At 43.5% G+C, this 14,146-nt stretch overlaps 1 protein-coding gene across 1 annotated transcript in view; it reads left to right on the top strand.

Annotated features, from left to right (window-relative positions):
• Positions 1-14,146, top strand: part of grin2aa (glutamate receptor, ionotropic, N-methyl D-aspartate 2A, a) — a 327,307-nt gene that overhangs the window by 233,993 nt on the left and 79,168 nt on the right. The window contains exons 6-9 of the mRNA XM_078239844.1: positions 3,478-3,683; positions 7,773-7,941; positions 8,123-8,276; positions 10,721-10,846. Coding sequence (XP_078095970.1) covers positions 3,478-3,683; positions 7,773-7,941; positions 8,123-8,276; positions 10,721-10,846 — 655 coding nt within the window. The remainder of the gene's footprint in view (positions 1-3,477; positions 3,684-7,772; positions 7,942-8,122; positions 8,277-10,720; positions 10,847-14,146) is intronic.

Here is a 14,146-nt window from a genome sequence, read left to right as displayed (position 1 = left end):
GTACAGTTCCATTAGATTGGGAAATAATAAATATAACTACTTTAATCAAAAAGGGAGGGTGTCAGAAAGCAGGAAACTACAGGCCAATTAACCTAACAGATGTTTATGGAAAATGTTAGAATCTATTTTTAAAGAGGTTATAAGGGCTCTTAGAAACATTCAAGGTAATCGGGCAGAGTCAACTTGGTTTTGTGAAAAGGAAATCATGTTTAAGTAATTTATTGAAGTTCTTTGAAGGAATCACACGTGTTGTGGATAAAGGGGAACGAGTGGATCTACTGCGCTTAGATTTACAGAAGGCATTTGATAAGATGCCACATCAAAGGTTATTGCAGAAAATAAAAGCGCTTGGTACAGGGGGTAACACATTAGCATGGATAGAAGATTGACTGACTAATAGGAAACAGAGTTGACATAACTGAGTGTTTTTCTCGTTGGCAGGATGTAACAAGTGTTCTCCCACAGGGATCAGTGCTGGGAATTCAACTGTTTACAATTTATATAAATGACTTGGATGAAGGGATTGAAGGTATAGTTGCAAAAATTGCTGCCAACACAAAGATAGATAGGAAACTGAATTGTGAAGAGGACATAAGGAGGCTACATAGGGACATAGATAGACTAAGTGAGTGGGCAAAAATCTGGCAAATGGAGTATAACGCATGAAATAGTCCATTTTGGCAGGAAGACTAAAAAAGAAATTAATGATCTAAATGGTGAGAGATTGCAGAGCTCCAAAGTTCAGAAAGATCTGGGTGTCCTAGTGCATAAATCACAAAAGACTAGTTTGCATATGCAGAAAGAATTAGGAATGCTACTGGAATGTTATCATTTATTGTGAGTGGAATTGATTACAAAAATAGTGAGGTTACACTTCAGATGTACAGGGCACTGGTGAGAGCTTGTCAAGGCACTGTGCACAGTATTGTTCTCCCTATTTAAGGAAAATATGTAAGTGTGTTAGAAACAGTTCAGAGAAGGTTTACTGACTAATAACAGGAATGGGGAAAGGTTGGACAGGTTAGGCTTGTATCCACTGGAGTTTAGAAAAGTAAAAGGGGATTTGATTGAAAACTTTAAAACCCTGAAGGATAGATGTGGCCAGGACCTTTCCTCGTGGGAGCATCTAGAAGTAGGGTTTATTGTTTAAAAATAAGGGTTGTTTAAGACAGAGATCAGGAGAATTCTTTTCTCTCAGATGGCCATGAGACTTTTAACTCTCTTCCTCAAAAGATGGTGGAAGCAAAGTATTTGAATAATTTTTAGTCAGAGCTAGATAAGTTCCTGATTAACAAGAGGGTGAAAGGTTAGCATGTGTCAGCAGGAATGTGAGGTTGAGGTTACAATCAGATTAGCCATGATCTTATTCAATAGCAGAGCAGGCTTGAATGGCCAAGTGGCACCTGCTCCTAATTCAAATTTTTGTATGTACATTCAATGTAAATCCGAATGTGGTGCCTAAGTTCACAGAGGGCAGCAAAACTCAAGCAACAAATTTCTCATTTGCCTTCTTTCACTGTTAGAAAAAATGATTATCAAAAGTAAACTTGAGGCTTATCTAAACAATAACAGGGAGACAACAGAGCCAGAAGGGAAAGATCATGCCTGACCATCCAATCTCCTTGGCCGCCTTGAGGAAATGACAGTTCAAATAGAGTCTGGAATATTTTACAGCATGACATACATTAACTTCCAGAGGGTATTTAACAAAGTTGCACACGGAAGGCTTAAAGCCGGGGTGGCACGGTGGCACAGTGGTTAGCACTGCAGCCTCACAGCGCTAGGGACCCGGGTTCGATTCCTGGCTTGGGTCACTGTCTGTGTGGAGTCTGCACATTCTCCCCGTGTCTCCACATGGGTTTCCTCTGGGTGCTCCAGTTTCCTCCCACAGTCATGCTGATTGGGTGCATTGGCCATGCTAAATTCTCCCTCAATGTACCCGAACAAGTGCTGGAGTGTGGCGACTAGGGGATTTTCACAGTAACTTCATTGCAGTGACGCCAGCCTACTTGTGCCATTAATGATAAAACTAAACTAAAAGCTGTGGGGATTCAGGGTCAATACTGGGAATGGTTAAGAAACTGGCGGGAATATAAACCAATGTGTGCCTGTTAGAGAAGTTATATTGCAGTGGGAGATGTACTGAGTCCGGTGCCACAAGGCCTAACTGTTAATTTATGTCTGTGACTTCATTTCAAAAACTCAATGTACGTTGGTCAAGTTTGCAAATGTTACCAAACTAGGAAAGACAATTGAACCATAGGCTGCTTAGAAATTACAGAATAAGTTAGATAAAATATGCTATTGGGAAGAACAAGAGAACGTGAAAATTGATACAGCTGTGCATTTTGAGATACAGTTAAGTGTAAAATACTGTACAATGGATGGAAAATGAACAATGCATTTTCCTCATATGATGTCGAAAAGAAGCCTGTAAGTATTGGTTGATTTCATGCTCAACATTGCCAACAAAGACAGAGCAGCATTTAATAATGTTAACAGAATGTTACACTGCAAAGTCAGAGGAGTAAAATTCAAGCCAGTGCAAGTCATAATGAAACTCTGGTCAGGCCACCTTGACTGCTGTAACCAGCACTAGATTCTGGAACCAGTGCAGAAAAGAACCTTGAGGCAACTCTGAGTGATGACAGTTTGAGTTATGAGGTAAAAGTGCTCCTTGGAGACTCATATGCTTCATATTGGGTTGTTATACTCAGAGTTTACACTATTTTTATTGGTTTTTCAAAGCTCTCCCACCAATCTTTCTGGGAAACTCAGAGAAACTCTAACTCACCTCTATTGTGCTGCACAGCTGACTTCAGTAAAGCTGGTGTGTTAGAGTGAGGTCCCTTCATAGTCATTCTGCATGTTGAGGGATGCATCTTGTGTACATGTCTGCCCAAGATTGCTCTGAATTCCAGCTTTCATAGAGTGGTGTGGGGTTGGTGGAAGCTGCTGTTGTCTGCACAGTAATATTATCTCACCTCAGTGCAGACTCAAAATAGAGTACAACAGAACTATAGAAGGATGCATTCTATATTGTTATTCTTGAATGCCATAGCTTTGTGTCTTCTTATCTCAGTGACCTCGTCCAGCAATAGAACCCTCCAAGCTCTATGTGCTCCTCCTGTTCTGGCACCTTGTGCATTTTCTAATTTTCATCAAACTACTATTCGTGGCTGTACCTACTGCTACCTATCCCCTAAGCTCTGTAACTTCCTCCCACATCTCTTCCTCTCCTCTTTTAAGATGCCCTTTAAAATCTACTTCTTAGCTCAACCTTTGGATCATCTATCTTAATATCTTGTGATGTGGCTTGGTAACAAATTTTGCTTGTTCATGTTGCTGAACAGAGCTTTGAAATTATTTACTACATTCAAGGTGTTACATAAAAGTAATTAATTGTTGCTAACAGTTGTCTCTATCCTGGGAAACCTGAATAAACATGTAAATGACTTTGATATCTTCATGTTACAGGTCGGGAAGTGGGAAAACCAAAGTCTGGCACTGAAATATCCTGTGTGGCCGAGATTTAATTCCTTTGCGGACAGTGAGGTAGATGACAGCCACCTAACTATTGTTACTTTGGAAGAAACTCCGTTTGTCATTGTGGAAGAAGTGGATAAGTTGACCGGAACCTGTGCAAGAAGCAACGTGCCATGTAGGAAAAATACTAAAACTCTGTGAGTACAGTTTGTGGGCATTTTCACTTTTCCTGTTGGCCATTTCATTTTTACAAATTGAGCACCAGTTGTTTGTTGTGTGATGGGCTTGTCAGAACCTTGTGCACACCCTGCATTTTTAAGAAGAATTCCCCATATTCAAGAAAATGAAGAGGCCATCCGGTCCATCGAGTCTGCACCGACTCTTCGAAAGAACACCTTACCCAGGACCCCCTCTGCCTATTCCCATAACCCCACACATTTAGCATGACCAATTCACCTAACCTACATACCTTGGGACATGAAGGGGCAATTTAACATGGCCAATCCATCTAACCTACATATCTTGGGACATGAAGGGGCAATTTAGCTTGGTTAATCCACCTAACCTACATACCTTGGGACATGAAGGGGCAATTTAACATGGCCAATCCATCTAACCTACATATCTTGGGACATGAAGGGGCAATTTAGCTTGGTTAATCCACCTAACCTACATATCTTGGGACATGAGGGGGCAATTTAGCATGGCCAATCCGCCTAACCCGCACATTAAGCTTAATGAAGATATGTAGCTATCAAATAAAAACACATTTCAACTTTTCTGCTGCAAAGGTTCCAGCCCCAAAACATTCATTATACTTTTTTCTCCAAAGAGGCTGCTGTGCATTTTGAGAATTTTCTGTATTTGTTCCAGATTTTTAGCACCTGCATTTTTTTTGCTTTCTGTTTTAATTCTCTCTACCTGAAATGAAAAATTGTTCATTCAAAGTTCCACTGTAGTCTGTCAGTTACACCATATCACATTTCAAAGCATATATTCGCACTTTCCTTATAGGTATAATTTAACAGTATCGCACTTCTAAATATTTTCTGCAACATCTCTAGTGTCCTGTACCCTTTTAATTTCCAGTCATAGTTTTAGAAATAAGATCAAATATCAAATGATATCAAATGCCCTAATCAGTCAAAACTTCTTAAAAGAAGAACGCCTAATTATAAACAGCTGATTCTGTAATTCGGAGCAGTCTCCATCTCCCGATTACAACCTATTATAAATACTGCTCCCAAAAGTGAAATGCAGTCTATTTATGACACTGTGATTAATTTTGTGCATTTCAGAAATGCCCTGTGGGAAAATCATGTCCCTGCATAGTAACTAGTGCCACAGAAACAAAGCATTGATCTGATGCAAGGCAGAATTACATGATATATCTAGTCTGTTTGTTGTTAATAAGGCCATTCAGTGATTTAGCTTCCAAGTAAGCCTCGGTATGCTACAGTGAAATCCAAGGGGAATGGAAGATGCATAGAAATTCTGTCGAAATGGTGTGAAATGGTTGCACTGGCCCAGAAATTCAACCATGGAGTATCCATCTTCCAGGTGCTAAATGACGTCCTCAGGCTCCATATGGTGGAATGGAGATCAGGTGGCAATTTAAATATTTTAATAAGGCTGATAGTCTCTGATTTTAACCTGCTTTTTCAGTTTAACCCTGGCTGGCTGGGTTTCCCAGGCCTTGGAAAATCTAGCAGCTAAAAGGAGGTGAGGACAGCTTTAGGGGGAAGGCCAGTGCTCTTTTATGACCAGCTCACACATTCTCCTGCTGCTTCTGACCAACAAGCAGTTGATAGAAAAACACTTACCTCATAGATTCAGCCCTTCTTACCTCTTTTCACCTGCTAGGTTTCCTGAGGTCTGGGAAACCAGGATGTCTATGGTTAAAAATAGAATAACTGTTGAAATGAAGGCAGGTAAACTCATTAAAATATTTAAATAACCAAACCACCTCCTGCAGACAGATTTGTCACCCGTCCTTCTTCCCGACTCTGAGAACTGGAAGTAATGATGTGGAGATGCCGGCGTTGGACTGGGGTAAACACAGTAAGAAGTTTAACAACACCAGGTTAAAGTCCAACAGGTTTATTTGGTAGCAAAAGCCACAGGTGAGTGGGAATTCTGTTCACAAACAGGGGCGGCACGGTAGCACAGTGGTTAGCACTGCTGCTTCACAGCTCCAGGGACCTGGGTTCGATTCCTGGCTTGGGTCACTGTCTGTGTGGAGTTTGCACATTCTCCTCGTGTCTGCGTGGGTTTCCTCCGGGTGCTCCGGTTTCCTCCCACAGTCCAAAGATGTGTGGGTTAGGTTGATTGGCCATGCTAAAATTGCCCCTTAGTGTCCTGAGATGTGTAGGTTAGAGGGATTAGTGGGTAAAATATGTAGGGATATGGGGGTAGGGCCTGGGTGGGATTGTGGTCGGTGCAGACTTGATGGGCCGAATGGCCTCTTTCTGTACTGTAGGGTTTCTATGATATAAAGACACAAACTCAATTTACAGAATAATGGTTGGAATGCGAATACTTACAGCTAATCAAGTCTTAAAGGTACAAACAATGTGAGCGGAGAGAGCATTAAGACAGGTTAAAGAGATGTGTATTGTCTCCAGACAGGACAGCCAGTGAGACTCTGCAAGTCCAGGCTATCACCCTTTATATGCCCTGTTTGTGAACAGAATTCCCACTCACCTGTGGCTTTTGCTACCAAATAAACCTGTTGGACTTTAACCTGGTGTTGTTAAACTTCTAACTGGAAGTAGGCAGGTTTGAGAGGGGGTGCGGTGGGTTAAGTTTTGTCATCTGATGTTTTGGACTTTAAATTCTGAACCAATCACAATCCCACTTTTCGAAGTTAAGATTCAGTCAAGTATTTCCAGATTATTCCAGTAAGAACATAAGAACATAGTAGATTACTAACAAATACTGTAGATATAAAGATTTACCAATAACTACAAAAGAATATTGATCATAATGTGACCAGTCACAATTTCAATTAATTGCATACATCTTTAATTTACAAAATGCAGAAAGGTTTAATTAAAATTGTAAGTCACACTGAGATTGGTCACTCATAGGGGATGATTCTCCAACCTCGCTGCAGCTTTAAAATTTTTAAAGTTTATTTATTAGCGTTCCAAGTCGGCTTACATTAACACTGCAATGAAGTTACTGTGAAAATTCCCTGGTCGCCACACTCCGGCACCTGTTCGGGTACATGAGGGTCAATTTAACATGGCCATTCAACCTAACCAGCACATCTTTGGAGTGTGGGAAGAAACCAGAGCACCCGGAGGAAACCCACACAGGCACAGGTAGAACATGCAAACTCCGCCCAGTTGCCCAAGCCAGAAGTGAACCCGGGTCCCTGGCGCTGTGAGGCAGCAGTGCTAACCACTGTGCCACTGTGCTGTCCAGCAGGCGTAGATCGCGCTGATCCCGGAGAATGGTATGAGAATGGTGAGAATCACCAATGGCCATGGCCATGCTGGGGAGCTCGGAGGCCATTGAAGCTCCCGAGTGGTCAGCGGCATGGCTGGGCAGTGCCCATTGGGGTTTACAACAGGTCTGGACCAAAAAGGACTTGGGGTAGAAGGTCATGCTTGGCGGTATCCTGGCAGGGCACTGCCCCCTGGCTCTGCCCACTGGCAATGGTTCCAGCAGTGTGTCAGGGGGAAGTGCCAGGGGAACGTCCATTGGGGAGGTCCGTGCGGGGTCAGGGGATGTGTCCATTTGGGGAGGGGGCTGCCATATCTGGGGTGGTCCTTTTTATTGTTCTTATTTTTTAGTTGGGGTGCCCCGATCTCTCAGGAACCGAGTTTGCTTTGGGGGCTCGCCAGCGTGACTTTGTGTGACCCACACCTTTGAAAATATGGCAGGTAAAGCCGGCAAGGCAGCTGGCAGGCTGCCCTCTGCTTTTGCCGCCAGAGACAACACTTAATTAAAAATGAATCAAAAATTCCGCCCATTATTTGGACACTCAACACGACTGTCTCAGGTTCCTCTCACCATCAATTAGCAGTGATGATACCCTGTTTATTTTAACTTTGTGACGCCTTCATTAAATAACAGAGGGGAGAATTTGATAGTGCTTTATGCATCCACATTATGAATTTAGTAACTGATTTCCTACTCAATGTAATTAGCCCTTAATCTAACTATTTAGCTACGTATATTTTGACAGTGGCATCAAATTGTAGAGTCCATGTTCCAGTAACAGATTTATGTTATTACTGTCTTGTTACTTATAAATGCTTATTTTCTTCTATTGTCAGCAATTCTACTGACAAGGGGATATACGTGAAGAAATGCTGCAAAGGGTTTTGCATCGACATTTTGAAGAAGCTTGCTAGGACTGTGAAATTCACGTATGATCTGTACCTGGTATCAAATGGGAAGCATGGCAAAAAAATCAACGGTGTATGGAATGGAATGGTTGGTGATGTAAGTCGCTTTAGGTAATAAACAGTCGCAAGAAGCTTTGCAACTTTAGGGTTAGAATACATTAGCAAATAAATTTTAAAAAGCTCCAAAAGGAACCTCTAGATACAAATGAAGTAAAAATCCAGAGGCTTTGCTTTTTACCCTAATTCCATTCTGGTTTTTTTGTTTTTGCCTGAACTAGGTGATGTATCAACGAGCGGCAATGGCTGTTGGTTCACTGACCATTAACGAGGAGAGATCTGAAGTTGTTGACTTCTCAGTGCCATTCGTGGAAACGGGAATCAGCGTTATGGTATCTCGGAGCAATGGCACAGTTTCCCCCTCTGCATTTTTAGGTAAATTATTTACAGATGTCTTACTGTTACTGTTCATTCCCTTGTCTGATGAAGGGCTAGATTTACTGCTCCCCCACTAGCTGGTTTGAAGGCAGGGGGCTTGTTAAACATAACAGGAGGCCTGAGTGCCACCTTCCTGCCTGCCCCTGCCTCACTCCCAGATGGTAAAATCAAGCAGCCAGCCTACAAATTCCTCTGTGGACGGAGGCAGGTCACCCCTTAACATTTCTGGCCTCATTGAAGGGCCCCGCACTGATTTTATACACCATCCAGGCCCCCAATGGCCTCCCAAATCTCAGTTCCATGCTCCCGTGCCCCCCTTGCCAGGATCTGCCATCTTGGCACCCAGTGAGACCTCCAACTATATCTAAAAGATCCAGCCTGGAGTGCTGGAGAGCTGCTGGTCTTTAATTTGCCAACAGCCTCCTGAGGCGGATCTTCCTGTCCCTGAGGAATGGAAATCCTGCCTGCAGTCTATTCGTGGCCAATTGACTATTAAATAGCTGCTGGGTAGCCAGTGTTCCCCTCAATGAGCTCCCCCCAACTTTTTACCCTGGGGAGGGGGCATGGGTCCAGTCTCTCATATAATTCAGCCCATTACCTCTGTAACCTTCTCAAGCCTGACAACCCTTTGAGAACTCAGCGCTCTTCAAACTCTGTCCTCCTACCCATCCTCCATTTTCCTCATTTCTGCTTTCAGCCTAAACACTAGAATTCCCTCCATAAATCTCTGAGCTTCCCCACCTCTCTAATGCCTTTTGAGACGTCCTCTCTTTAATCTTGCTTATGACCAAGTATTTCATCACCCTTTCTAACCTCACTCTTCAATTTCTGTCTGACTATGTCCCCATGAATGGCCTTGGGTTATTTTGCCACTTTAAAGGCACCATATAAATGTAATTCATTGTTTTTTCTGTAGTGTCATTGATTTCTTGGGCTTTTCAATTGGCAAAATAGCTGGTAATTGTGATGCCTTTACAGCTTTCAGTAATGTCACTCTCTGACTCCTTGGACACAGAAGTACATCCTCAAGTGACATCCCTGCTCATTTTTCATCTTTCCCCTTCAGTGAGATATATCAGATGATAACCATAATCCAGATTGGCAACTTGCCATTCGGGGGAGGATGACAATCAAAATCAGAACTTCACAAATCCACAGTGTGGGGCACAAGATCGAGTATTTTAACTGTACAAAGGAGCTCTTTTGTGAGGGTCAAACAATGGTTGTCATTGCTTTCATCGAAGCACAAAATGAGATTGTTCACTTTTCTCTATAAATACGCGTACAATGTTTCAGAAATGTACAGTGTGCAGTGTAATAGAGTAGCAGAAGTATTCCCCATTCCACTAACTGCTTATTTACTTTATGACATGTGAGAGAGCATCCAGCAAACACAAAGTTATTTTCCACAAGAAGAAGGGAAAGGTTACATGGGGAATCATCTACGGATAGTTATTGCTCACCCCCTAACATTGTGTATCAGGATCAATGGCAAAAGCAGAGATCATTCACTCCAAGAAGACAAGTGGAAAAATTGACCCATTTGCCCTCAAATTTAACAAAACGTCCTGAGGCTATTTCATAGAATCCCTACAGCACAGAAGGAGACCATTTGGCCCATCGAGTCTACACTGACCATACCCCACCCAGGCCCTATTCCCATAACCCCACACATTTACCCTGCTAATCCCCCTGACATTAAGGGGCAACTTTGCATGGCCAATCCACCTAACCCGCATATCTTTGGAGTGTGAGAGGAAACCGCAGCACCCGGAGGAAACCCATGCAGACACAGGGAGAAAGTGCAAACTCCTCACAGACAATGACCTGAGGCCGAAATTGAACCCAGGTCCCTAGTGTTGTGAGGCAGCAGTGCTGACCAAAGTGCCACAGTACCGTCCCTATTTCAACAATTTTATCAATAACAACTTCGATTTATATATCCCTTCAATGTAATAAAACATCCCAAAAGATGCTTTACCAAGGTATTACGAAAGAAACTTGGGATTTTGGAACTTTGGATGATTGTGTAAACAGGAGCATTTATTGTTGACCCTTTACTCTCCAGAGTTGAGGGTGGAATATTCTGGCCCCGTCTGCCGCCAGGATTGCTTGGTCCCGCCAAAAGTCAATGGACACCTGGCTGGGCCATCGGATATCCTATTGTGGATCCTGCCGTGAAGGGGTCGAAAATCTTTGGACAAACTCTTTTTATTTTCATTTGAGTAAAACGTTTCAGAATGCCTTGCTGCTATAAGCCACAGCAAATTGGCATGGCAATATATTTTTTAGCAGGATGCTGCCATTCACCGGTCTGTGCTATTCTCTTCCATCTGTGCTGTAGGGCCAATGTGATGGCATGGTTTCCCACACAATGCCTTTTTGTTCTGTTTTCAGTGATGATTTATGAATTACTTTGAGTTTTATCTGTTTTCTTCCAGAGCCCTTCAGTGCTGCTGTGTGGGTCATGATGTTTGTCACGCTGCTCATTGTATCAGCCATTGCTGTTTTTGCATTTGAGTACTTTAGCCCAGTAGGGTACAACAGAAATTTGGCAAAAGGGAGAGGTAAGCTGAATGCTTTTTGTCTTGTTTTCATTTTCTTTGTTTAGAACTGTGAAAATGAACGCATTTCCATATGTCAACCTGCATTACAAATTACATGGTAGGTGCTGCTACATAAATTTTCTAGCGGCATCAGATATTGATGGCATTGCATTCCATCCCTAGTGGAGCACTTGGGTTGGGTTAAAAAAAGGTCAAAATAATGCACAGATGAGATTGGTCTTTTCCTTCGCTGGTTTCGGGCAGTTCTTGTTTCCTTTAATGTTCAGAAACATGAACGATAAAGGAACAACTAGCATTTATAGAGCACTTAGCACAACTACAGGAAATCCAAAATGCTTTTCATCCAGCCAAGCATTTTTGAGGTGCAGTCACTGTTGTAATATAGGAAATGCAGCGGCCAATCTGCGTACAGTAAGCTCCAACAAACAGCATTGTGACAATGACCAGATACCCGGCCGCGATTCTACCGAATGAAGTGCTGCCACCAGCGGGAAAATCGGTGCGCTTCCCAGTGGCACTGGCAGCGCTACTGAGGTGGGATTCGTCCACCTTAAAACTGAAAAAAATGTCCCCACGTGAATCATGCCGGGCCATGCATGTGAGGATCCCAAATCGGCAATCAGCTGTTCAGCTGACATTCAAGAACAGTTCCTGCTTTTCCTTTCTCAAAATAACTGAAGGAAGAATAACCCAATCTCGCATTAATGCTGGAAGCATTTCATGTTGGATCTTTTATAAACCAATCTTTTAGAATTTAGGATTTATGTCTGATAGTCTTTACTGTAGCAAGAACCCAGAAAAATATCATTGAAGCCTGTAACTGAACTGTTCCCCAAAAATTCAGATCATCACAAGACTAATTAGATGTTCCACGCAATGTGCATTTGAAATTTGTGATATAACTGATTCAAACCTGTAGATTTCCCCATGACAACTGCATCTCAATGGTTCTATCTTTCACACATACCCATGATAATAGAATGAGGTGTAGTTCTGAAATTGTACCTCGTGCAGCAGCATCAGGGTGGTACAGTACACTAAGGGTTTGAGCTTCTATGCAATAGAACAGAGAGATATATGCTCCAACTGATGTTAGCAGCACCTGTCAGGTGGGATTCACCCATCTTTAGTATTGAAAAATATTCAAAACGTTAAACAGGGCGGCACGGTGGCACAGTGGTTAGCACTGCTGCCTCACAACGCCAGGAACCCGGGTTCGATTCCATCCTCGGGTCACTGTCTATGTGGAGTTTGCACATTCTCCCCGTGTCTGCATGGGTTTCCTTCGGGTGCACCGGTTTCCTCCCACAGTCCAAAGACGTGTGTGTTAGGCTGATTGGCCATGCTAAATTGACCCTTAGTGTCTGGGGGATGAGCACGGTAAATACATAGAGTTATGGGGATAGGGCCTGGGTGGGATTGTTGTTGATGCAAGGCTTAATGGGCTCAATGGCCTCCTTCTGTAGGGATTCTATGATTCAGCATGACAGAGATCAGCCTTTTGACAGTCTTTTTTAAAGGATGCCTCAATCTCAGCAATAAGAGACAGCCCTCCCACCCCCACCCCCCCACCCCCGCCTATCCCCTGGTGACCCTAGCTGATAAAGGGATCACCCAAATCCCTCAGCTCAGAGAGGCATCCAACCGCACTGCTGCTGAAAGAATCAAAGAACGGGTCACCCCCTTCGCCCCCCACCACCACCAGACCACGCAGGCATGAGGGTGTAACCTGAATCCAACCCCCCACAAGAGAGACACCCCAAGATGGAATTTGCTCAGGCCCCACCCCCTTCAGACCCCTCCTTTAGACCCTGCCCAATGGCAGTGCCAACGTTGCACTACCCATGGCACCTTGGCAGTGGCCCCCTGACCTGGCACTATGAGCTCTGGGAGTGGGGGGGGCGGTAAAGAGGTAAGTGCTGTGGCCATGTGTCCCTTTACTGCAGCCACTTCCCATAAGAGACCTGGGGGTTAGGTGGGGCCGGCTGGGGGGAAGGGGTTGACCATAGAGTGGAATCCATAGATTCCCACCCTGCATAAGGAGGCCATTCAGCCCATCAAGTTTGCACTGACTCTCTAAAAGAACATCTTACCCAGGCCCAACCTACTTCCCACCCTATCCCCATAACTCCGCATATTAACCATGGCCAATCCACCTAACCTTGGGACTCTCCCCCAGGATGGGGGTCTCATGGCTGCACTTGTCCTTGTTGCCCTGGGGAAGGTGGTGTTCACTCTTAGGGTGGTGATTTCAGATACCATTCTGAGAAGATATTAATTTTTGTCTTTGCATTTTAAAACCTTGAAATGTCCTAGTCACTTTGATATCCATGCCCCATGGACACTTGAACCCCTTCAAAATCACCACAGCACGCCAAGCCACATTAGGGATTGGCCTACGTGTTAAAACACCTCTTTAAAGTGCTCTTGTAGAAAGGACCTGCCAGTTTTACCCGGGAGATCTCCTTGCTTCCTCTCATAAAGCACAGCTGCTCTGAAGCCCCTTTGAAGTGCTTTGATGGTCATTTTCCCTTTTAACATTGAAAGAGTAGCATCTGGTGTCATGATCCTTTAAAGTTGTTTGATTGACAGGTTGGATCACTTACCCACTGGAAAAGAGCAATGTTCGTTTTTTTTTCCTTTCATGGTTGAATGCATTTTGAGTGCTTTGTAAACATTGCGGTTAGAAAAGAGGAAGTGAAACTTTCTAAATGATTCAACCTGTCAATTAAAGGCAAAATGTTTCTAAACATTGTGGTTAGAGACAAATGCCATTGGGAATCCTGGCTGGGGCTAGCGGCCCTGGAGAATTGCCCCCGATGTGTTTTTGTGCTGTTGATTGACAGATAAATATTGACCACGACACAGGAGAGAGCTCCCCTGCTTTTCTTCAAGCTCACATATCCGGCAGGCAGGATTATTATTTGATTAAGGTATTGGTTGTGGCTTAGTGCTAGCTCTCTCACCTCTTAGTATGAGGTTTGTGGATTCATATCTCATTCCAGGAACTTGAGTGCAAAGTTTAGACTGATACCCCAGTGCAGCACTGAAGGAATTGCACTGTTGGAGGGGCTGCTTTTTGTTAAAATGAGGGCCCCATTTGCCTTCCCATCCTTATGTAAAAATCCCTTACCACTGTTTCAGAGAAGAGGAGATGAGTTCTTTCCAATGCTCTGACTAATGATTAGCCATCACCAAACATCACAAAAAAGAAGATAGCTGGTCATCAACACATTGGGGTGGCACGGTGGCACAGTGGTTAGCACTGCTGCCTCACAGCGCCAGGGACCCGGGTTCGAT

The sequence above is a fragment of the Mustelus asterias genome, chromosome 23 (genome assembly GCF_964213995.1).
Source record: "Mustelus asterias chromosome 23, sMusAst1.hap1.1, whole genome shotgun sequence".
In the NCBI taxonomy this organism is placed as follows: Eukaryota; Metazoa; Chordata; class Chondrichthyes; order Carcharhiniformes; family Triakidae; genus Mustelus; species Mustelus asterias.
This window is presented reverse-complemented; position numbering and strand designations above follow the sequence as displayed.